General features: G+C 43.3%; 1 protein-coding gene across 2 annotated transcripts in view; it reads left to right on the forward strand.

The window, feature by feature from the left end:
• Positions 1 to 25,470, forward strand: part of RAB3GAP1 (RAB3 GTPase activating protein catalytic subunit 1) — a 245,296-nt gene that overhangs the window by 171,801 nt on the left and 48,025 nt on the right. For both annotated transcript variants that reach the window (XM_073634286.1, XM_073634287.1), the window contains exons 18-19: positions 15,142 to 15,279; positions 19,164 to 19,391. In XM_073634286.1, the coding sequence (XP_073490387.1) occupies positions 15,142 to 15,279; positions 19,164 to 19,391 (366 nt within the window). The remainder of the gene's footprint in view (positions 1 to 15,141; positions 15,280 to 19,163; positions 19,392 to 25,470) is intronic.

Here is a 25,470-nt window from a genome sequence, read left to right on the forward strand (position 1 = left end):
ATGCCAGAAAGAGCTAATATTGGAGTGTGGCTTTCATCCTTTTATATGTCCTAATGGTAAGCTGAGATGCGCTACAGGAGCTGGCAGCCTGATCATTGATAGACAGCGGGAAGAGCGGGTCTTAAGCGGTGCTTTGGATCTGAGTATGTTTTTACTGAGTCATTAAGAAGATGTAAACTCTTAGTTTTGCTAACTGTGTTTGCCTTTTCTCATTGGCTGGTTTCCTGATGGTGACAGCAGTGGACGATGCCTGTGACCCGTGTGTTTACATGGCCACTTATAGTCTTATCAGAAGCCTGTGTGAGAGGGTAATAATGCAGAAAAGAGTTGGGAGAGCTTTGTCGCCCTATGACATTTAAAAATGTTGAAAATTACTTTCATACTATATTAACTTGCATTAGGGTAAAAAATTTGTAGGCATCAGTATCACTCCCACACCCCCCTTTTACTTACCTGAGCCTTCATTCGATCCAGTGCAGTGCCTGTCTGCATCTCCTCTCTCCCCTCACTTCCTGGTCTCTCGGGCGTTGCTGAGGCAGCTGGAGCCATTGGCCCCTATTGCTGTCAATCAAAGTCAGTGACAAGGGAGCCGAGGGGTGGGCAAGCCCGCTGTCTGTGTCTATAGACACTTAGATGGCAAGACTCGAAAGTGAACCCGTATGAGTGCCCCCATAGGAAGATTGCACTCGCTGGAGAAGAGGAACCAGGAGTGCTGGTGGGGGACCCAAGAAGAGGCGGTTCGGGGGCCACTCTGTGCAATTCCATTGTGCAGGGCAGGTAAGTATAAACCTGTTTGTTATTATTATAATTTTAATTTGCATATACGATCACTTTTATATGAGCTTTTAGTGATTGGCTTTCCATCTACTTTACTGTCCACTGCCACAATTCTGCATTGTCAAATAAAATTTTGAACTCCATGATCTTAATTGCATATTTATTAGTGGTCAAATGAAAAAAACAGCCGATACTGAAAGGGGGCGTGGTCTGCCCCGGGTGCCGCCCAGTCCTCCACTCCCTCCTCTTCCTCCACTCGCCGCGATCTCCATGTTTCACGGAACTGAATTGCCCGGCCGCAGTAACAATGTCCCGTTTCCTCTGATAGACGGCACACTGATCCAATGGGGGGGGGACATTGAATCAGCGTGACGTGATTACAGGAGGCGGGACATTGTTACTGCGGCCTGGGCAATTCAAATTCAGTTCCGTGACACACAGAGATCGCTGCTTATGCGGGCACAGGCAGGCTGCACATGATGGGCACTGGTAAAGCTGCTAGGCACTGGCAAGCTGCATATGACGGGCACTGGTGAGGCTACTGGGCACTGGCAAGCTGCATATGATGGACACTGATGGGGCTGCCGGGCACGGGCAAGCTGCATATGATGAGCACTGGTGGGGCTGCATATGACGGGCACTGGTGAGGCTGCTGGGCACTGGCAGGCTGCATATGACGGGCACTGGCAGGCTGCATATGATGGGCACTGGTGAGGCTGCTGGGCACAGACAGGCTGCATATGACGGGCACTGGTGAGGCTGCTGGGCACAAGCTGGCTGCATTGATCTCTTGTATCATGTCTGCAGTCTCTGACCATCTCTGGTATCATGTCTGCAGTCTCTGACCATCTCTGGTATCATGTCTGCAGTCTCTGACCATCTCCTGTATCATGTCTGCAGTCTCTGACCATCTCCTGTATCATGTCTGCAGTCTCTGACCATCTCCTGTGCCAATAATTGCAAACAAATTCATATTAATATAAATTGATGATATTAATTAAAAAGTTGAATACAATACAACAATTACTGTATATATAAAAATAATATAAACATTTATTAAAAACTGTCATTTTCGATATCGGTTTTCGGCCTAGTGCATCCTTGATTTTCGGTATCGGTTTCGGCACCAAAATTTCCATTCGGTGCACCCCTAATATTTATTTTGGTCCAGCCTGGGTCAATGTAAGATATTTCATACCTGAGAGACAGCTGCAGGAGCTGACAATCATTGTAGTAGTACCCTGTTTCCCCGAAAATAAGACCTAGCGTGATTGTCGGTGATGGCTGCAATGTAAGCTCTACCCCCCAAATAAGCCCTACCCTGTTTCCCCGAAAATAAGCCCTACCCTGAAAAGAAGACCTACAAGGACTTTAACTAGGGCTTATTTGGGGGGTAGGGCTTATATTGCAGCCATCGCCGACAATCACGCTAGGTCTTATTTTCAGGGAAACAGGGTAGTAGTAGTTGGCACTACTACAGTGATAGCTGCAAACTTCCAGGTCCTGTGCCGAGCGGTTGCCCCATTGCGCACAAGGGGGTTTCTTGCTTGGCACCACTGCCATTCACAGAAGGCCTTGCCTTTTTTCAACGAATACAAGGTGTTTTCTAATTGGACCAGGTGGAAAAGTGGAGCAATGGCTTCACAATGTCCACCTCAGCCGATCAGAGAACACTTTACATTCATTGAAAAAATATAAGGCGCTCTGTTAATGGCGTCGGTGCAAAGCGAGCAAACCCCCCCCGGTCAGTGTTCAGTGGGGCAGATGCTTGGCATAGGACCTGGCAGTGATCATTGAAGTAGCGCCGACTATGACAGTAATTTGCTATGGTATTAAGACCATACTTGAAGATCATCTTTAAAGCTACTCACTCATTCTCTGAAAAGGTTTCCGCCATTATAATTCATCTATCGCCTTGTCTTAGCTCCTTATTCTTGACATTTCTGTATCTCTCTTCTCTTGTATGAAATGCAGCCCAGTCAGCTCAGTGTCTCTATTGTGCTGTAATCTAAGTTTTCATTGCCCACTCAATTCTTTTTTTGGGGATCCTGATGTGTAATTCCCATATTAGACCATTTGTATCCTTCTGGCATTACTTTAAATCCTCCTCTAGCCCTATAGATCCATCTTATTAAACTGAAGATGGTGAGCAATGTCCCGGGATTCTCCAGAAGGATCATTATCTTTACAGCCCATCAGGATGGTTCTAGGGGGAGAGCAATAAGCTGCAGGTAATAGCTGAAGTCGATACTGTTTTCCCTGTCAGCATCCCAGAGAGGGACGTGGTATAAATGCGCAGCGCGCTCCCCCCTTCCGCCGCGTCCCCCCAGCTACTCGTATGCTGGAAATGTCAGAGCCTTTCCAGGCACTAATGGCTCCTGCCGGAGAGATCCCTTGAAACCTACGTGCCTCGTGTTTGTCTTTCATCCTATTAATCTGCAGTAATAGTTGACCCACGTCTGTTCTCCCTCACAGGGGCGATCGATGGCTCTGTTTAGAAGCCTGACCCCGCTGTACTCCACCAAACTGTCTGACAGCCAGAGTTTCCAGTTTCTTCACCATGCTGATAGGTTACTCCGGGACACTTTTTTTTTAAACTGTACCTTAAAAGGGAGCATTTATGTCTTTTCACTGAGCTCATTCTAAATAATTATTGGAACATTTACCTAAAAATTATTTTTATTTAATGAGACTACAGGGTCTAATGTTTATCCTGGCAGTTATCAGGTGCCGTTTGCTAACCTCTTTTATCAATCCCTCTGTCTCTTTTATCTTTCAAGCTTGGGAAAATCCAATCTGGGTTTCCCCAGGTAACATGCACTATCCTCCATAGTCGTGCGCAGGGGGTGTGCCAGATGTGCCTGGGCACACCCTAATCTCCTTGTGCAGCCCCCGATTCGCCCTGCTGCTCCTGCTCCTACCCCTCCCCCCACCGCAGCGCTGCCGACTTCCCTCCTCTCCCGGCTGTTGTGTGGGGGGATGTGTCAGCATGGAGAGTGGGGAAAGGGACTGGTAAATATGTAATTTACCAGCCCCTTCATTTTCTGAATATATACCGTGAGTGATCGGTACCGATCGCTCCTGTGTCCATTCATAACTGAAGCATAGTAAACTGTGAAGGAACAGGAAGCTGCTTAGCACAGAGCATTGCCCATCCATTCACTGTCCAGTGCAGCTATGGCTGCAGAGAAAGGGACTGGAGAATCTCTGGGGGTTATTTACGAAAGGCAAATCTACTTTGCACTACAAGTGCAAAGTGCACTTGAAATTGCACTGAAAGTGCACTTGAAGTGCAGTCGCTGTAAATCTGAAGGGTAGATCTGAAATGAGGGGAAGCTCTGCTGATTTTATTATCCAATCATGTACAAGCTAAAATGCTGATTTTTATTTTCCTTGCATGTCCCCCTCAGATCTACAGCGACTGCACTTCCAAGTGCACTTTGTACTTGTAGTGCAAAGTGGATTTGCCTTTCGTAAGTAACCCCCACTGTCTCCTTTCTCAAAAGTGAGACATCAGGGGTCTGTTTAGAGATTTCACCAAAGGCCCCAAATAGGGCTCCTAGAAATTGTAAAAAAAAAAAATCATAAAGAGTTTTAAAAATTCTAAAAAATAGAAATAAAAAACTACTGACACCGTCCACTGCCCTACTGATAACTGTCAATTTTTTTAAATGTTTCTTTACATTAATTTATAATAGTGTGTGTATGTATGTAAACTTTGGGGTGCACACCCTAACGCAATAGGCTGTGCACACCTATGATGTCCTCTCTGTAATTTTAACAGAGGTTGCTTGCACTGTATAGAATCCTGTGACAAGAGGTTGCAGCCCTGACCAGAAGCTTGGTGGAAAAATAAAAAGAAAGGATATAAAACTCAGATTAGGCTGAAATTGTTTCTCTGGAATGTGTTATCAGGGCTGCTGTTAGAAATCATGGGGCCCCATAAAGTCTACCTGCAAAAAAATACACTAAAATAATTATTAGTGGACGCAAACACAACAAAATTCCTGCTAACACAGTTTACTATGCTTCAGTGATAAATGAACACAGGAGCAATCGGTGACGATCGCTCACTGTGTTCATTCAGAAAAGAAAGAGCTTATTTACCGGCCCCTTCCCCCTGCTCTTCATCTTGAAACAATCTCCCTGTGTGCGTGAAGCAGCTGCTGATGGGAGAGGAGATGAGGGAAGTCAATGAGAGAAGTCAACAGCGATGCAGGCTAAAGGAGCACACTGGGGGGGGCTCAGACAGCAGGGGAATGGGGGCGCAGATGCTAGAACTAATTCCCCTGCAGCATAGGGGAGTGAGAGGAGGAAAAGGAGGGGGAGGCAGAAGAGGATTGTGTCTCCAGTACAGCAGTACAGCCAGCCCTCCTGCTTGACAGGTGCCCGGACCCCCCTTTTAAAATGATGTGGCCTGGCACTGGAGGACTCGCTGTACTTCCTTATCATCGGCCCCGGCAGTGATACATATAGATATAAGAATTTACCTTTTTAAAGCGTAACTAAAGGCGAAACCTTTTTCTTTAATTTTGGATAGAGTAAGGAAGGGTTATAACCACCGTTAGGTTTTTTTATTTGTTGCGATCTGTGTCCCATTGGGGGGATTTCCCTTCACTTCCTGCCCCATGTCCAAAACAGGAAGTGAGAGGAAATCCCTCCAAAGTGAGGGTATACCAGTGTGTCACCACAACTAGTGTCCCCATTGGAAGATTTCCCCTCTAATACTGTTCTGATGTCAACCCACTACAGTATTTGGGGATTTTCTTTTACTTTCACTTTCAATGATAACAGTAAACAGGACAGAGAGTGTCAATCTCCCAAAATGGCAGCAATGAAAACTGATGTGTTCCAATCCCTCTACACCTTATCCAACCCCCCCCCCCCCCCCCCCCAAAAAAAAAGTTTTGCCTTTAGTTAAACTTTTAATACTAAAAAGCAATAACAGTAAGTAAAAGTTGGTCAGTATGTGGCAGTCGATTGTTTGATTTCGGTTGAAGGGATGTGTTGGAAAATCTTTACTGATTAGCGGCTGCAGCTGTCAGAATACGGTGTCCTGGCGGGGATGGGATTCCTCTATTCACCTAATTTTTGTGGACGGAGGAATCTTTTAATATTTTTTGTTCAGCTCACTGACTGCACGGGAACTAAAAAAATAAAGCTGCCCACAGATTGAAATTCAGTCGGTTCAGCAGGGACCAGCCAAACTCCAATCCATCTAGGGCTGTTACCATCTGACAAAAGTTAATCTAATGGTCAATTTCTGTGGAACGGGACTGTCGGAAAGAAATCCTGCTGTCAGAATACAGTGGCACAGTGGGGAGGGGGTAATTCCTCCATCCACCTCAATTGTGTGTGGAGGGGTGCTATAGGACAATCCCTTTAGTGGAAAACCCAACAAATTCCAATTTTATTGGGAGAGAAGATGGGGAAAACCTTTGTAGTGAGTTCAGACAGAAAAAAAGTAACTTGACAATTTTACAGCTTACCTCCAGCCTACCTTTCTGTCTTGCACAAGTTGAACAGGCTAATTTTCTGTAATGAAATTGCTCGCTCTGATTTCACTGCACACTCTGAGCTTCTCACAGTATGCATAAGAACCTTCAGCAAGCCAGATAACAGCCCATCTCATTTTCTGGGTGGAGGGCATTCAGCATCATCTAGTCTTTCCTCCCCTCCAGCCAACTGTTCCTGGACCTCTGCTTTCAGTTCTTTCAATCATAGGGGCTCTGCATTACATATGGGTGTTACCCAGGGCTGTTGTTGGCCCCTCCCACCTGTGATCTGCCCCTGCATTGGAGCATGGGTGTAAAATAAGGTATATCATGAAAATAGCAAGGTTGTTTTTTTTGTTTTTTATACAATTTCAAAGAAGGGATAGATATGAAAGGACCCTTCACCAGCTTCAGTGTGTATGAAAAAGCACACCGCACCCAATGTGAATCCAATCTGCTTACCAGAAGGTGATAATAAATAGGCATAAACTCATCAATCAAAAGGCATCACTGTAGAGTTGCACGATTAATCGTTAAGAACCGAAATCGCAATCTTTTTCTCTTCCCGATCTTCAAAACAGCAGGTCATGATTCTTTCTAACAAGTGCAGAGAGTTCTCACAGATGGAAAAAAAAAATCCAGGCAGCCTGCCAAGTTTAATCACAACACTGAATAGGTAGAAACAAAGTATCTTTTTGTTCTTTGTAACTGAAACCTTTTCTGACATTTGTTGCTTGGAACACCCAAACATTATATATATATATATATATATATATATATATATATATATATATATATATATATATATATATATATATTTTAGCAGAGACCCTAGAGAATAAAATGGTGGTTGTTGCAATATTTTATGCCGCACCGTATTTTCAAATGCAATAAAAAAAAAAAAAAAAAAATTACACTTTAATGAATTAAAAAGAAAACTAAAAACAGTAAAGTTAGCCCAATTTTTTTTTTGTTATAATGTGAAAGAAGATGTTACACCGCAAGAATCATGATCTTTATTCTCAGCAAAAAAAATCGTAATTCTCAATTTAGCCAAAATCATGCAGCTCTACATTACTGCATCTCTTATCCAAACACTGATGGTAATAGACTTATAGACTTGATCCAATCATAGAATACAGCTTGTAATGGGCATTTATTCACTTAAAGCCATCAAAATCACGAACTGCAAGGATATGGTAGATGTAATTTATCCAATCAATGGGTCAGCGATACTTCCTCATAGAACATTAACAGGTTCATCTGACAAGATGAAAACCCATCCAGCAAATGTTTGCTAGTGTTAGTTAAAGGAATGCAACAAGGAATACTTGGGCAGCTAAAATTTAAATACTAACGCGTATTGCCAAGAATTTAAGAAAGACGCTTCTTGTCAGATGAACCTGTTAATGTTCTATGAGGAAGTATCGCTGACCTATTGATTGGATAAATTCCATCTACCATGTCCTTGGAGTTCGTGATTTTGATGGCTTTAAGTAAATAAATGCTCATTACAAGCTGTATTCTATGATTGGATCAAGTCTATTACCATCAGTGTTTGGATAAGCGATGAGGTGATGCCTTGTGATTGATGAGTTTATGCTTATTTATTATCACCTTCTGGTAAGCAGATTGGATTCACATTGAGTGCGGTGTGCTTTTCCATACACACTGAAGCTGGTGATAGGAAAAATGAATAGCTGGATAGCCACACTCCAAAAAATTCACCTTTATTGTATAAAAATAGATATCAAAGCATCACAAATGGGTACAGACTAACTGTACAGCCGCAGACGCGTTTCACACCAGGCATGGTGCTTAGTCATAGCTAGTCCTAGCTATGACTAAGCACTGTGCCTGTCGTGAAATGCGTCAGTCTGTACCCATTTGTGATGCTTTGATATCCATTTATATACAATAAAGGTGAATTTTTTGGAGTGCGGCTATCCAGCTATTCATTTTTCCTATTTCTCCTGTTGCAAACAGAGCCTGCACCCTGCTTGATTGTGGAGACAGCTGAATCTAGGAGAGGTAATTACCTGTGAGCGGTGAACTTCCACACTGAAGCTGGTGAAGGGTCCTTTCATATCTATCCCTTCTTGGAAAGACCTGTTATTTGAAACAAGTGCTGCATTTTGGACTTTTATTTTTTATTGTTTGACAATCAACAAACTGTGCTGGCTGCTTATGTAGATGTTCTGTTATTATAGCTAGTGCGGATGTCCCCCCCCCCCCTCCCGTTTACTCTGTTTTATATAATTTTATTACCATGTTGATGGAGAGGGATTAAACATTAGCTGTAAAGCAGAGTTCCACCCAAAAATGGAACTTCCGCTGTCCGGATTCCTCACTCCGGGGTCAAATTTGCCATATTTCAGGGGGGAGCAGATACCTGTCTAATACAGATATTTGCTCCCACTTCCGGCGAAAGATCGCTGCAGTATCCGCAGTGATCCACGCCATGTCCGGCCCCTCCTCCCCCCCCCCCTCCCCCCCGCTGTCTTCTGGGAGACACACAGGTCCCAGAAGACAGCAGGGACCACTCGGAACGCGCTGCGCGACTCGCGCGTGCACAGTAGGGAACAAGGCGGCGAAGCCGCAAGGCTTCATTACCTGATGCCCTTACTTAAGATGCCGACGCCTCCACCCTGAGCCAAGGGACGGGTCCGCTTCGGGTGAGGACATCGTGGGCACCCTGGACGGGTAAGTGTCCTTATTAAAACAGTATTTGTAGCTGCTGACTTTACTTTTTTTTTTTCCGGAGGAACTCCGCTTTAAGCTTTCCCTAATCCAAGACAAAAAATTATTTCACTTAGAGATGGGCTTTAAAAGGGAGTTTCAAAATGTTAATGGATGTATGTATGGAACAAAAAGTTTACGAGTCTGGAGTTTTTTTTATTGATATACATATACTGTGTGTATGTTTGTGTGTGTGTGTGTGTGTGTGTGTATGTATGAGTGTGTGTGTGTATGTGTATATATATATATATATATATATATATATATATATATATATATATATATATATAGCTCCGGTTTCCTCCCACACGCCAAAGATATGCTGTATGTATTTATTTTTTAAACTGTATTATTGATACTTATATAGCACTGTTAATTTATGCCAGCGCTTTACATATATTGTACATTCACATTCATATACTAGGACAGGAGCCAATTTAACCTACCAGCATGTCTTTGGCATGTGGGAGGAAACCGGAGCTGTGTATATATAATCTGTATATATATGTATAAATAATTTATATATATATATACACATATATATATATATATATATATATAGAAGGATTTGAACGTGCTTTGGTCTTCTGGATTTTTGGACACATCTGGGCTCTTGGGTATTACCTCCATTGCAAACTATGTCCTTGTACCATGTTGGAGTGAATGCAGGAGGCCGCCAATAGGTGTCTCTGCTTCATATCTATAACACAGATTGGTTGCTATTTATGACCTATAGATTTTTTTTCTTCAATGCATTTCACTATATTGAGCATTTAATTACAACTCCAGCTGCGCCCCCGCCTCCTATTGTCACACTCCTTCCTAAGGCAGTGCTTTCCATTGTGACCTCAAATCCAGGAGGTTAAATGTACAATTATTGATCATTAAGTTGATTCTTTTTTTCTTCTTTTCCCTCTTATTCCTTATATTTCCTATTGACTGCTGCTGCACTGGAGGGATTTGTATTGCTCTATATGTTGGCGGTTCTCTTTTCAGTGCTTCATTGATGTGGGTATTGATTGTGTCCTTATGGAGTGTGAGCTGTATAGGGCAAAAACCCAAAGGCAGTTTAGTGCTCAGAATGTATAGGTAAAGATGACTCCAATAAGGGAAAGCTATAGTGTATTTTCAGTTAAAACAGATTCTTGTTAAAGAAAAAACATGCATTTGAAGATTACTTTCCAAGAATAATTTCATTTTCAGACAAAGTGCACTCATTCATTTGCCCCTTTGTTCTGACCAAAATGATCCCTACATTTCACAGGTGTATACTTTCTCATATCCAGTGGCCACTGTCTCCATTGTTTACACCCAGAACTCAAAAGGCTCGCTCTCCTGGCCAGGCCTGTCCAATAAAGCCCCATGGACTTCTATGGGGTCTGCTCTCATCTGGGAGACAGAGGCAGAGAGACGGAGGTAGATGAGCCCTGTAGAAGTCTTTGGGTCTGTACTGTGCACGGGCGGCCAGGAGATGGAGCCTTTCACCTCTGGATGTAAACAAATAATGGAGGCTGCGACCATCAGACTTTAGTAAGTATATATCTATGGATTGGGAAGGAGTAATCTTTTAGGTCCGGGTAAAGGGGAAAACTAATTGAATTTATTCTTTAAATAATTTGTAGTAATTGTGAAGTTAGGAAGACCAGATGTAGATACGATGATGCCCCTTTATTCAAGCTCTGCCCCTTTTTTCATGTGAATATTTCAGTGACAGCTATTTCTGGAGAGTGAATTTTAGTCAGCATGCAGTCTGCTTTATGTGTAGATCTGATTTTAACCACACAGAGCAACAAAAAAAGATAAAAGATGATGATTTCATTTTTCTTAAACGATTGAGAGCCTTTCCGATCGCCCTCAGCATACTCTGCACCCCCTACTGGTCTCTTGCTGCATATAGCCACCAATATGCACACTTGGACAGAAGTGTGATACAAAATAAGGAAAAGGGTTTTGCAGTTTTTTTTATTTGTTGAAGTTTTTTGCTTCTTCCTCTAAGGCTAGGTAGACGCTACTGCGATCTGCTTTTGATGAGACTTTCAGTGCGATTATGTAATGCTACTTAGATAAAGTCTGTATATTCTATGGGGCCAAAATCATGCTGGAATCGCACCAAAGTAACATAGGAACCTTTTCCCAAATTGCTGTGCTGAGTCACATTGATTTGAATGGGCACCATTGAAAACAACGTGATTTCCATTGTCATGTGATTTTGTGCGACTGAAGTCACATCGGAAATCACACTAGTGTGAACTAAGCCTTACCCTTCTGCCCTGGGCATGACCCCACAAATGCCAATGCCACAAATGCCATTGATGTTAAAAGTCTGGCATGTGGCAGTTACATTGCGTCTAACTATATACGTATATGGACAAAAGTATTTGGACACCCCCCTTTAAAGTTTTTGTTTAGGTGTTTTCAGTGAATAGTACTAGCAAAACTTCAGCATACAAATACATTTAAACCAGTCTTTCTCAACCGTTTTACTCCAGAGGAACCCTTGAATCAATTTTCAGGTCTAAGACCAGTTTTTGGTGGTCATAGGTACAAATGCCTCATATATTGGTGGCCAGTGGAAAGAATGTACCCCTTAAAGTGGTGGTCAGAATGCCACCCTTACAGAAAGCTAAAAACTTCATTGGGTTTATATAGCTGGGTGGTATTGACCCCCAAACTAGATACTACCAAATGAGAGGTCAACCAGCTACAAGTCAAGGAACCTCTGGAGGATCCCTAAGGTTCCACGGAACCCTGGTTAAGAATGGCTGTTTTAGACTATTGCTGTCTTCCAACCTTATAATAACGGTTTGGAGAAGACCCTTTTCTGTTCCAGCATGACTGTGCCCCCGTGTACAAAGCCAGCTCCATAAAGACATGGTTTGATGAGTTTGGTGTTGAAGAACTCAAGTGTCCTGTACAGAGCCCTGACCTCAACCTTACTAAACACCTTTAGAATGAATTGAAATGCCAATTTGGGTGCCAATCCTTTTTATCCAACATCAGTACCTGACCTCACCAATGCTATTTTGGATGAATGGGCACAAATTCCAAAAGATACACTCCGAAATGTTGTGGGAAGCCATCTTAGAAGAGTGAAGGCTGTTGAAGCCCCAGTCAGGGCCCAACTCCATGGTAATGCCCATAGCTTTGCAAAGGGATGCCCTCAGACTTGTAAAGGGGTGATGGTCAGGTGTCCACAAGCATTTGGCCATAAAGCATTGAACTTTACATGCTGTGCTGATCTGTTCGCTCGTTTAATGTACATAAGTATATAAATGCTGTATTTGGAGGCCACAGATATCAATCCTAATCGAATTCAGTAGGTGCCGCAGTGTAATAACTGTTCATTTACATCTCCTTCTCCCAGGATGTCTTGCTGCTGTGGAAACAGGAGAAAGTGTCAGTTTCTATGGTAAAATCAGATTTTTCTGAGACGTGTACTCATTAGTCTTCTGCTGTTTTACTCAGCTTAATATAGTGCTTCGTTTTCAACACCCTCCATCCGGCAGTAAGTAGACGGTGATCTTCTGTGTAGGCTTAAGCCTTCCGCATCATTAGTTAGCTGTACTATCTGGCTGAACCCCGCCAGGTCAATCTGTTTGGGTATTTTATGTTCTTTTTGTCTGTTTAGTGAATGTGTAACTGTGAAGCATGAGCATTATTTTATATAAAAAAAGTTTCATGTCTCACGTTTAGGACTACATGCACAAAGCGCAATTAGCCCCTGCGCGTCAAAACCCAGAGGGCACAGGCACAATGGCCAGTCCTGCTGTCTGCAACCTATGCCAGTCTGTGATAGGGTGAAATAGGTGGCTGGACGCTATGCCAGGTGGTACTCCCTTGTCACCACCTCCCATTCTCACCTCCAGGACTTTTCCCAAGCCTCTCCTATCCTATGGCACTTCCTACCTCAATCTATCCGACGATCTCCTAGTCTGTCCACTTTTAGGCGATCCATGAAAACCCTCCTCACAAAAGCCTACCCCACCTCTACGTAACAATTGTATTTCCACTATCTCCAGCTCATCTTTCAGTTATTACCCTTTTTGTATCGCTTGACCCTCCCTCCTAGATTGTAAGCTCTAATGAGCAGGGCTCTCCGATCTCTTCTGTATTGAATTGTATTGTAACTGTACTGTCTGCCCTCACGTTGTAAAACGCTGCACAACCTGTTGGGGCTATATAAATCCTGTATAATAATATGCTTAAAGTGGTTGTAAACCCTCCCTAGTGACTTTTAACTATAGGTAACTCTAGAATAAGGCTTACCTATAGGTAGTGGAAATATCTTCTAAACGTGGAGGTATTTCACTTTTAGTGTGCCGGATGTAATCAGCGCATGCGTGTGAAGAAACGGACCTCCGTGCCGTTTCTTACCCCAGCGTGTGCCGTTACTGACGGCTCCCATGCGGGAGTGATGTCACGCGCCTCCGGCCAATCACAGAGCCGGAGTCCATGGCCCCTGGAAGGAAGAGGGGTGACGATGGACGCAGCCTGCACAGGGGACAGCGATGGATTCGTTTGCAGGTAAGTGTCCCATAATGGGCTAGTATGCAATGCATACTTCTAGCCCATTATGCTTTTAATTTGCAGGCTTTTCAGGGAGAAAAAGAGGAAGTAAAACCCATCAGGGTTTACTTCTTCTTTTAAGGCAGGGCTTGACAAATTTGCTTTGAATCTAGCAGCCAGCTAAAAAATGTAGGGAGCCAGTTTTATTTTAACTAACAAAGCTTACGGGTGGAACATGTAACATGTTCCCGAAGGTGAACTTACCCTTTAACCCTTTCACTGCCAGGGCTGCTTTTTTTTGTTGCACATGTTTCAAAAAATAATTTTAGGCCTGAAGGTTACATTAAACCCCCAAACTTGATATATTTTCTAAAACCAGACACCCTAAACCTAGAGAATAAAATAGTGGTAATTCCAATTTTTTTTTTTTTTTATCTGTCACATGATATTTCTGCAAAAAAATTTGTAAAAACAAAAACTCATTAAAAGTTCATTTAGGAGGCGCAGAAACACAATAAATGACTCGATTTTTTGGTAAAATATAAAAGCCAAGCTTGAACTGAATAAATAGATACCCAACATGTCAAACCTTACATTTTCATGCGCCCATGAAATGGCGACAAATTTCAGTTCCCTATATTTTCCGTAGGCGACGCTTCAAAAGCCCCCTATAGGTCATCGATTTAGCGTTACAGAGGAGGTCTGGTGCTAGGAATTATTGCTCTTATTCCAGCCCGCACGCACTTCCAGGTTAACAACGAGAAGGGGAGAAGAGCGGACGAGTGGTCCTTTGCTGATCGCATGCACCCCCCCCCCCCCCCAAAAAAAAAACACTCTCTAGCAATACACATCAAACTGAGCATGTGCAGAGTGACTCCAAAGGCTCTGTACTATCAGGAGATAGATTAGGGACAATAAAAGAAGGGGAGGGTCAGAGAAGACAGGATCAAACAGACTTTTCATACAATGTAGATGATTAACCCCCTAGGCTCCACAGTGAGTATAACAAGCATGCTTTACTGCATATACAGATTTTACTGTTGTGGGTTTAGTAACACTTTAAAAGTGACAGTGTTGGGCCACATGTCAACGTCTCTCTGAAGAAGTTTGCTGAGAATTTTTTGCTTCTAAATTGGCATCAAGTCAGTGTAATCCTAGAAAATGTCTTGGCTCATAGTTACTGCTAGTTCTAAAGCAGGGCTATGCAATTAGTGTACTTCCAGCTGTTGCAAAACTACAAGCCCCATCATGCCCCTGCCTCTGGGTGTCGTGCTTGTGGCTGTCAGAGTCTTGCTATGCTTCATGGCACCTCAAAAGCTGGAGGTCCACTAATTGCATATCCCTGTCCTAAAGGTTTCCCACCCTGCACTGCCTAAAAATGTTCTGCAAGTTCAAATCCAGAGATGGCTCATCCTTTGTACCCTTCTACTTCTACTCCAGCCCCCTCCCGCACTCCCATTACCATTGTGATAAAGCCTTTGTTAGCAGACAATGGGCAGACAGGTCAGTGGCCTAATTTGCGATTTGAAATGCTTCAGGAAGCACATGTAGAATCTTGTGGGAATTCAGCGTGGAAAGTGCTGATGCAGCACCATCTCATTTCTGCTTGTTGGGGCTTTTTCAGGAGCCGGCACCTATGACAGAAGACCTGCTTGAGGAGCAGTCCGAGGTTCTGGCCAAGCTGGGCACCTCTGCGGAAGGGGCGCACATCCGGGCTCGCATGCAGAGCGCCTGTCTGCTGTCTGACATGGAGTCTTTCAAGGTATGAAAATAAAGATGGCTGCAGTGTGTAGTATACAGGTATCGGTTGGAATATAGAGCGGCTTTTCTCATTACATTAGGAGGTTCATTTACTAAAACTAGAAGATGCAAAATCCGGCACAGCTGTTCGTGGTAGCCAATCCGCTTCTAACTTCCACTTGTTCAAATAAGCTTTGACAATAAACCTGGAAGCTGATTGGTTTCCATGCACAGCTGCACCAAATTTTGCGCACTCCAGTTTTATTAAATCAAGATCACTCTAGATGTCAAGGTTCCTGTTGTACTTCTAATGTTCCCAATATTTTTCTGTCTGCCTCGAAAGTAAATTTTTTTAAGGATCATATTTTTAACAGCCGATACCCCTGAAACTAAAGTTTTTTTTTTTATTTTTTGTGTATATTCAAGGTAGAGTAGGGGTAGGGAGCAACTTCACCTACAAGTCTTCACCGCTGTCCAGGTGCTCAGGAGCAGATTTCACCTAACCATGGCACAGCTATGACTGTCTGGACTGTGTGTGTTTTCCTATAATATCCACTAGAGGGGGCCTGGAAACTGGAGGTGTCCTGACACAGCTGTGGGGAATTCTCCCAGTTACAGACCTATAAAGCAGTAAAAGCCATGCAGGGGATTGAACTTTGCCCTGCACACTATTCAAAACCGGGCAAACTCATGTACGTGGAGTTGCTTCTTAACCGTCACATACAATAGACACAATGATGCATTATTTCATGGAGGCTCTACTGTTTTATTTCAAGTTAATTGCTTATGGTTCTAAAGCCTTGAGGATTTTTTACCTTAAAGAGGAAGTAAAGCCTCTGAAAAAAAAAAATACACCCTGCAAGACAAAGGCATAATGAGCTAGTATGCATAGCATACTAGCTCATTATGAATTACTTACCTGAGATCGAAGCCCCCGCATCGGCCCTGGTTCGCCTCCTCCGACGCCGCCATCTATCCCGGAGTGACTTCGATGACGTCACTCCCACGCACGCATGCTGGTGCCGCCCCTAATGGCATGATCGCCGTTAGAAACGGCACGCTCAGTGCGCCTGCGCCCGATGTCTACGGCGCATGCGCCGTAGACATCGGTGCCGCTATTTCTGCAAATATCTCCTAAACCATTTAGGTTTGGGAGATATTTCTTGCACCTACAGGTAAGCCTTAATCTAGGCTTACTTGTAGGTTAAAGTGGTTGTAATGGGTTTACAACCACTTTAATGTAGTCTCTGTATTAAGGTAATTAAGGTGTCCAGGATCCCCCCCAGCCCCCCTTTATACCTGCCTGAGCCAGATTTCGAACCAGCGCTGCGCTCGAGAGCAGCAACTCTCCCGGCTCTCTCTTCCCTCCTCACAGGGTAGATTGTTAGCAGCGGAAGCCATTGGTTCCTGCTGCTGTCAATCAAATCCTATGGTCGGGGGCGGGGAAAAGCCTAACTGTCTGCGTCTATGGATGCAGGCAGCGGGGCTCGGAAGCAAGCCTGCAGGAGATTGAAGGCAGGAGGAGCCAGGAGCTCTGGATGAGGGACCCCAGATTAGGAGGATTGGTGCTGCTCTGTGCAAAACTTTTGCACAGAGTGGGTAAGTATGACATGTTTGTTCTTTTAAAAAATTGTAAAGGTTTAAAATTACTTTAATATTACAATATATATATATTACAGGCTGCTTGATATGCAAAGGGGGGCATTTATCAAGCAAATTGGTGTCACAGGCACAGAACAAGGCTTAGCAACGTATCTGTGTTAAGTTTACTGTGTATTTGCAACTCATGTGTCTGTATTCTTGGGCAGACAACTGCTACAGATCTGTACACAGATGTTTTCCTAAGGCCTCATGCACACTGGAGGTTTTTAAAGCGATATTAGCCTTATTATTTATTTATTTATTTTTTTAAATAACAAGCATGTTATACTTACCTGCTCTGTGTAATGGTTTTGCTCAGAGCAGCCTGGATCCTCCTCTTCTCTGGTCCCCCGCCAGCGCTCCTGTCTCCTCCCTCCTGCTGGATACCCCCACAGCAAGCAGCTTGCTGTCAGGGGCACCCAAGAAGACACGCTTCTGACCTGAGGCTCTGTGCGTCAATTTACTGGCTGTAATTGACACCAGCGGGAGCCAATGCTGCCAAAATCTAATCAGGAGTGCGAGTCCCTGGAGAGGCAAGGCTTGGATTGAGATGGGGCTCAGGTAAGTATTGGGGGGAGGGGTGGGGGGGGGCGCTGCTGCACACAGAAGGTTTTTTGCCTTCATGCATAGAATGCATGAAGGTAAAAAAAACCTTGTGCTTTACAACCGCTTTAACCATTTTTTTTCTGCCTCTAAACGCCCCTGCATGGTAGTCTTAAGTGTCAACACACACATAGTGTTTAGAGGCTGAAAAAAAAACCACAGCCAGCACATCCGGGTGCAGCAGCATTTTGGCAGAAAAACCACTTGTAAACGCTTGTTAATGCTAGGCACGTTAAGCACTTGAGTGTTAATTTATTTCAGTGGTCAAAATTAATTATTTTTTAATTTATTAAATTAACACCAAGCACTTGACGCGCCTTAACAGATTACACGTGTTGTGAAGTGGCTTTTTTTGCCAAAATAATGCTGCCAGGAGGAAAGGTGTGTAGGAGAGACAGCAAAACATCCTGTGTGCATGAGGTCTTAAAGAGGAGCCCCCCCCCACCACGAAAAATTAAAAGTCAGCAGCTACAGCTGACTTTTAATATATAGACACTTACCTGTCCAAGGAGCCCACTATGTCGGCACCCCAGCCGATCTTTGAATCGGCTGTCTGGTGCTGCCGCCGCCGCCGCCGCCATTCCTGTTAAGGGAACCTGGCAGTGAAGCCTTTCGTTTTCACAGCCGGTTCCCTACTGCACATGCGCGCTGTGCTTTCTAATTGGTCCGGCGACAGAGGAAGGAGGAGGTGGCTGAACTTCCGAAAGACTGGGCCGCACCCCCATCTCCGGAAGTGGGGAACGGTACCTGTCAAAATAGACAGGGACAGATTTTGGCACAGGCCTACAGGGGAATTTATGATAAATGTGACCTTGCAGAAAGATCACTTCCTTGCACACTATGGCCTCTTCAATTTGTGCAAAGTCTTTCCTTTCTGTAGAACACAGTATATACAGACATCCCTCCAGCCTGAATGCAGGGGGCAAATAAGCAAGGTCATAAAGGAGTTTGTGGGCTTGCACAGAGTCCTGACTTCATCCCTATTGAACACCTTTGGGGTCAATACAAATGTTCTTTTAGCTGAATAGACACAAATCCCTACATATACAATCCTAAATCTTGTGAAAAGTCTTCCCAGAGGAGCGAAGGCTGTTAAAGCTCCAAAGGAGGGAAAGACAACTCCATATTAAAGCATAACTAAAGGCAAAACTTTTTTTTTTTTTTTTTTAGTTTTTAATAGAGAAGGATTAGAAAGCTTGTCAGTTTGTATTGCTGTCTGTGCCTCCGTTTCACCCTCAATATTTGTCCTGTTCACCACCATGGGAAAACCCCACATTTTTTGTTGTCCCCAGAAAAGTAATAGAGGGGAAATCTTACAATGGGGACACTAGTTCTGGTGACCTGGGGGTTCCCAAAGAATTCCCTTAATTTGCAGGGATTTCCTCTCACTTCCTGTTATGGGACGGGAAGTGAATAAAAATCTCTGTAATGGGACACAGATGGTGAAAAAAAAAATCAGATTGAGGTTTTAACCCTCCCTTGCTCAATCCAAAATGAAAAAAGAAAAAGTTTTGCCTATAGTTCTACTTTATTGCCCAAGGTTTTGGAATGGAATGGCCAACACACTCCTATGGTTAGGTGTTCACAAACTTTTGACCGTATAATGTATGATTTTCCCTTCTCTTCTTGTATTGTGATCTGACCAATAAGCTGTGTTCCCAGGCTGCAAATCCTGGCTGCTCCCTGGAGGATTTTGTGCGTTGGTACTCACCCCGCGATTACGTTGAAGAGGAAGTGGTGGACGAAAGTGGCAACAAAGTTGTTAAAGGCGAATTGAGCCCTCGAATGAAGATCCCCAACAACATGTGGGTAGAAGCATGGGAGACGGCCAAGCACACGCCAGCTCGCCGCCAGAGGAGACTCTTCGATGACACCAAAGAGGCAGAAAAAGTAAGTTCAGTATTGTCGTCCTGATACTGCGGTGGTGTCATTTTCTTTTACATTTTAATTAACAACCCAACATTCTGAGCGATATGATATTGTGTAACCCTTTTACTGCTGCTGGCATAACTATATAGTTTGATATATCAATACAGCAACTTAGGAAGGGCAGGATAGATATATATATATATATATATATATATATATATATATATATATATATATATATATATATATACACACATACACACACATACACACACACAGATCAGCCATAACTTTATGGCCACTGACAGGTTAAGTGAATAACATTGGTTATCTCATTACAACGGCATCTAAAAGTCGGTGAGATATATAATGCAGCAAGTAAACATTGCAGCAAGTAAACATGTTGTCCCTGAAGTTAATATGTTGAAAGCAGAAGAAATGGGCATCGCAGTTTGTTTATGGGGCTGCATTCTGGTCAGGGTGCCCATGCTGACCCGTGTCCACAGCCAAAAGCGCCTACAATGGGCACTCGAGCATCAGATCTGGACCACAGAGCAATGGAAGAAGGTGGTCTGGTCTGATGAATCAGGTTTTCTTTTACATCATGTGGATGCCCGGGTGCTTATGCATCGCTTACTCGGGGAAGAGATGGCACCAGGATGCTGTATGGGAAGAAGGTAAGCCAGTGGAGGCAGTGTGATACTTTGGGCAATGTTCTGCTGGGAAACCTTGATCCTGCCATTCATGTGGATGTTACTTGTCACGTACCATCTACCTAAACATTGTTGCTGACCAAGTACACCCCTTCATGGAAATGGTATTCCCTGATGGCGGTGGCCTCTTTCAGCAGGAAAATGCACCTTGCCGCACTAAAACAATGGTTCACGGAACACAACAATAAATTTGAGGTGTTGACTTGGCCTCCCGATTCTCTAGATCTTAATCCAGTTGAGCATCTGTGGGATGTGCTAGAAAAACAAGTTCGATCCATGGAGGCCCCATCTTGCAAGTTACGGACTTAAAGGCTAAGTTCACCTTTCCTGAAAAATATTAAATGCACATATTTTTTGCAGAAAAAAAAAGTGCATTTGTTATTTTTTCCTGCATGAGCCTGGAAAGCATTGCACCTGTGATCAGTGGATCAGGGGTACAATGTCAGTCTTCTGCAGACAAGCCCCGCTGCTTTCTGCCTGTACCTTCATATGGACTGGACTGTCTGTTGAAAACTACAGGGCTTGTGAATGAATTACGAGAGCGCTCATCAGCGCCCTTGCAGTTCATTCACAGCATCTAGCTCTCAGCCGCACTGATTGATGGTACTTGTAGTTCATTCATTCACAGGAAACCCCACAAAGCCACACTCTTTTCAAAGAGTGACAGTGGGCGTGGGGAGAAGATCCCTCGCCCGCTGTCACACCGAAGAGGGGATTGGGGGAACTGGCGGCAGGAGCTGGAACATGTTACATGTGGAGAATAAATGTGAATGGAGTTGCACAGCCTATAGTAAATATATCATACAATATCATAATCAAAATACATCTCTCAACAAATGAACTAATAAACCATAAATAAAATGAAATGAGTGTCCAATAAACACATCAATAGTGTGAATAATGTTGGTAAAAAAATGTCCAAATATGATTACAGTAAAACCTTGGTTTGAGAGTGTTTTGCAAGACCAGCAACATTTTTAAATACATTTTGACTTGATATACATGCGATGTCTTGATATACAAGTAACGTCATGTCAAAACTGAGTATAAAAGAGAAGAGAGGCGCCTCTAAGTGTAGCAATATGGTTACATTTAATGAAGGTGCAACATTTAGCAACTCACATGGTTGATTATTAAAACCGGCACATCTAAGTATGCAGGCATCCGGGGTAAAGCTGTCCATATAGACCATTCTCTGCACCGCCCTGAACATCATCCCTTCCACAATGCGCTCCACGAGTGCTTGAAGCCTCGCTTTCAAATCGCTCTACTGCAGGGTAGTCTTCCCGGTGACGATTGCAGACTGACAGCGGTGAGAGCCGGCGATGCGGAGGACGGTCTATGTGGACAGCTTTCCCCCCGGAAGCCTGCATACTTAGATGTGCAGCTTTTAATCATCAACCATGTGAGTTGCTAAATGTTGTACCTTCATTAAATGTAACCATATTGCTACACTTGGAGGCACCTCTCTTCTCTTTTATACTCTGTAGCTCCTGCTGAATTTTTCTTTCTAATCCCCTTGTAGAGGCTTCCATTTGTGGATGGACACTTTATGGTTACACAACCTATCACATTGCTTGTATCTTTTTGTATAAACTATAAACTGAAGGACCTATCAATACATGGTTGTGGAACGAATCATCTGAGTTTCCGTTATTTCTTATGGGGAAATTCGCTTTGATACACAAGTGCTTTGGATTACAAGCATGTTTCCGGAGCGAATTATGCTCGCAATCCAAGGTTTTACTTTATATTAAATCCACTCCTGTGATAAACTTTGATCCGTTGTGAATGATATAAAGATATATTGTGCACTTCCACCTCTACTGGTCACCTCAGTGCTCTCAGAACTCTCACCTTAATTTTAACTTTAGTAGGTTTAGTGGTTGATGGTACTTGTAGTTCATTCATTCACAGGAAACCTTGTATAGCCGTGTTTTTTTCAAAGAGTGACAGTGGGTGCAGGGAGAAGATCCCCCCCCCCACCCGCTGTCTGAGGGGGGGATTGGGGGAACTGGTGGCAGAAGCTGGAACATGTTACATGTGGACCCTCCTAAATACGGGTGGAACATGTAACATGTTCCAAAAGGTGAACTTAGCCTTTTAAGGATCTGCTATTGACCGATTTGTGCCAGATTCCACAACGTACCTTCAGCGGTCTGGTGACATCCATGCACCAACACATCAGGGCTGTTTCGGGGGCGGGGGGGTAGCTACTCAACGATCCGTGGTTGGTCGTAAATTTATGGCCGATCAGTGTATATATACACAAACGCTTTGAAATATTTGGTATCTGTTTACTTACCACAACCTAATAAATTGAGCGTATTTTTGCTGAAAATATAGATTGGATAAACAGTATCACAATTATCGTGTGGCATAAATTGCAACTGCTGCCATTTTATTCTACAGTGTCTCTGCTTTTAGAAACTATAGAACATTTTAGAGGGATTTTAGGCAATCTCTAGGCTTAAAATGTAAAAAATGATTCCATCAGCAAAAGGGGTTAAATGCATCTAGCATAGTACCTGGCTTGTCCTTGGTATCAGGCTCTTGTCTCCCAGCAGCACTCATATTGGGAGAGGGAGAAGCAGTACTATGGACCTGGCTAGGAATACACTGACTGAAGGAGAGAGCAGATTGAGAAGAGGGATAACTCATTACTGTGCAACGGCTGCTATTTCCTCACTGTCCAGTCACAGGCTGGAGGCAGGGAGGTGACCCAGCCGTGTTAGTTAAAGTGTCACTAAACCCACATCATAAAAAAGTATCAATAACTGGTGTATTATATGCTGTTCATACTCACTCAGTCGCTATGAGATTCGTTTTATGTATTCTGCAAAAAACCTGGTTGATCCTGCTACTCTCTATCTCCCCCTTCTGTTCATGTCAGCTAGGGATTTTGCAGCTTTGGTGGCAACTCTGCACATGCTCATTTTTCAGTGAGTTTCTATGCTGAGCATTTCCTCCCGATCACATCTGAGGAGCCCGTGTGACTATAGAATCACCCATGTGGGCGTATACACAGTGGTAAATGACAGCCCACTCCCTCCTCCTCCTCCATACCCACTAACCAGCTAAACACAATGGGGGCGGGATATTGCATGTAGGTTGATGGAGGAATCACCTCCCTCTTATTCTAAGACACAGGCTGGAGGGGTGTGACAGTCTGACTAGCAGAAATCCACCCACACCATGTTATTGCCAAAAAAATAATAAAGATTTGACTTCAAATATATAGTTTTATGACAATTTAAACCAGTTTAATATTTATTTATTTTTACGCCATATCTTCTACAGATTAAAAAATACAAAAAGTATTTCAAAGGCAATTTTTTTTATATGTTGACTAGATGCTCCTCCTACCACTGTTTCCCTGCAGACAGGCTGGGAGAGAGCTGGGTCATGTGACAGCTGTATATCGATTAGGAAAAAGGTACTTAGATGTTTATTTTTTTTATTTTTTAATTAAAATAATTAGTTCCATCATCCATATACAGAAAGAAAAAGGGACAATGTAAATTAAACGATGTATGTTTAGTATCACTTGAACGGCAATAGAGAAGTGTCTTTCCACCGACCTGGCTGTGCTGTCAGCTTGAGCTTTTTAAATATAAGGACTCTATGGTCAGAAATACAAATCCTTTTGCAGGTAGAACAGTTTGTTTATATGTGTTTAAAAGATATTTTAGGCTGTTTGCTTGGAGTTCAGCTTTAAAATGCTTTGTGTTTCAGGCAAGCAAACCAGCAATTATGATGTTTTAGAAAAAGGGCAATGCAATGTCTGAGCCAGTGTTTAGTTTGACAGACACCGTAAAAAATAAAAAAGGCTGAAAGTACAACTAAAGACATATTTTTTTATAAAAATAGTAATGGCCGCAATTTTTTTATGTGCATTCACAACCTTTTTTATTAGAAGATACATTATTTTTGTACATTTCTGTGCAGTCTTGTTGGTTGTCTTGTGTGCTCCCCTAGTCAGCCGGTTTTGGTGGCAGGGCTTCAGTAGTGCTTACACATTATTTGTTTAATACCTGCAAGTTGATGGAGAGAGTACAAGTCCCATGAGCACTTGCACGATCCCGGCAAGCTGGTAACTTAAAATACTATGGGCTTACTAAACAGTGGGGACTAGACTGATGGCCACACCTCCTGTGACATCTCCTTCTGTTGTAATATAAGGGGACCCAGCAGATGCAGGGATGAGGAAGCCAGGATAAGGTTCTTTTGGCATCCAATGCAAAAAGGCCAAAGTGCTATCCCCCCCCCCTTCATGAACTGTGAACTACATCAGCGGCATAGGTTGCAGGTCGTGGCCTCTTTGCACCCCTATCCACCTAAAGCAACCATCTCTTCTGTCTACCGCTTTGGCCTGCCCCTGGAGAATATAGCATATCCTTTTACAGTGGGTACTAGCCTCAATCCAAAACACCTAGTGTGATTTGGATTAATTCAGCTGCCTTGAATTAAATAACAATGGTACTAAAATTCAAAGTACTAACAATAATTTGGGGGCATGTCCAAGATGGCGCCGGGAGCGGACGTGTTTTAGTGCTGCTCCGCCGTCCGGATCTCTTATCCTGATTCACCGAAGGGCCTATCTGGTGCTCCTGGCTCTTGCAGCCCATGCCCGTCTACAGACGGGGAGGCTCTGCTTTGAAACAAATCAAAAAAGAGAACACTCTGCAAGCTGAGGGTAAGGCCGCCGCCATAACCCTTACTGCTATGGCTTCCCAGACGGAGTAGGTGTGTTAAGAGGCTGCAGCTCCTGCGGCTCCTCCAGAGCACACAGCCCTCATGGAGGCTATCAAGGCCTGTAAAACGGCCCTGACAGAAAAAATGGACCATGTCTATACTGAACTTGGGCTGATTAGGAGAGACATTGACACCTTTAGGGGTCGGGTGACTGAGGTGGATATAGGAAAATGGTGAAAGAAACTGCGCTAAAAACCCAGTGTAAATAAAATACTGTGAAAAGCAGCAATCCTCACAAAAACATCAATTGTAAACAAGCATAAGAAAAATAAGAGGTTGCGCTAATGCTAATAAAACATAGTGAATAATTTACAATGAAGAAAAATTCATATGGTGATCATAAATAAATCAATGTGCAGAACTTAGTGATAAAAAAGAAAAGTCCATAAAATGAAACATCAATTAAGTGTTATAAAAAATCCATAAAGTAAAACATCAGTAAAGTGTTATGAAACGTCCAAATCACCAACAATAGGTAAAAAAAAGTCCAAGTGATAAAAAATGGAGATCTGTGACAGCAGGGAAGGGTCCACCACCAGATATGGAAGGGGTTGCTCCTTACCAGAAGGCCATGACCCCCCACTACAGAGGATCACAGCAAACAGAGATCTTTAAAGCCAAAATGGGAATTA

Source organism: Aquarana catesbeiana, linkage group LG06 (assembly GCF_042186555.1).
Source record: "Aquarana catesbeiana isolate 2022-GZ linkage group LG06, ASM4218655v1, whole genome shotgun sequence".
Lineage (NCBI taxonomy): Eukaryota > Metazoa > Chordata > Amphibia > Anura > Ranidae > Aquarana > Aquarana catesbeiana.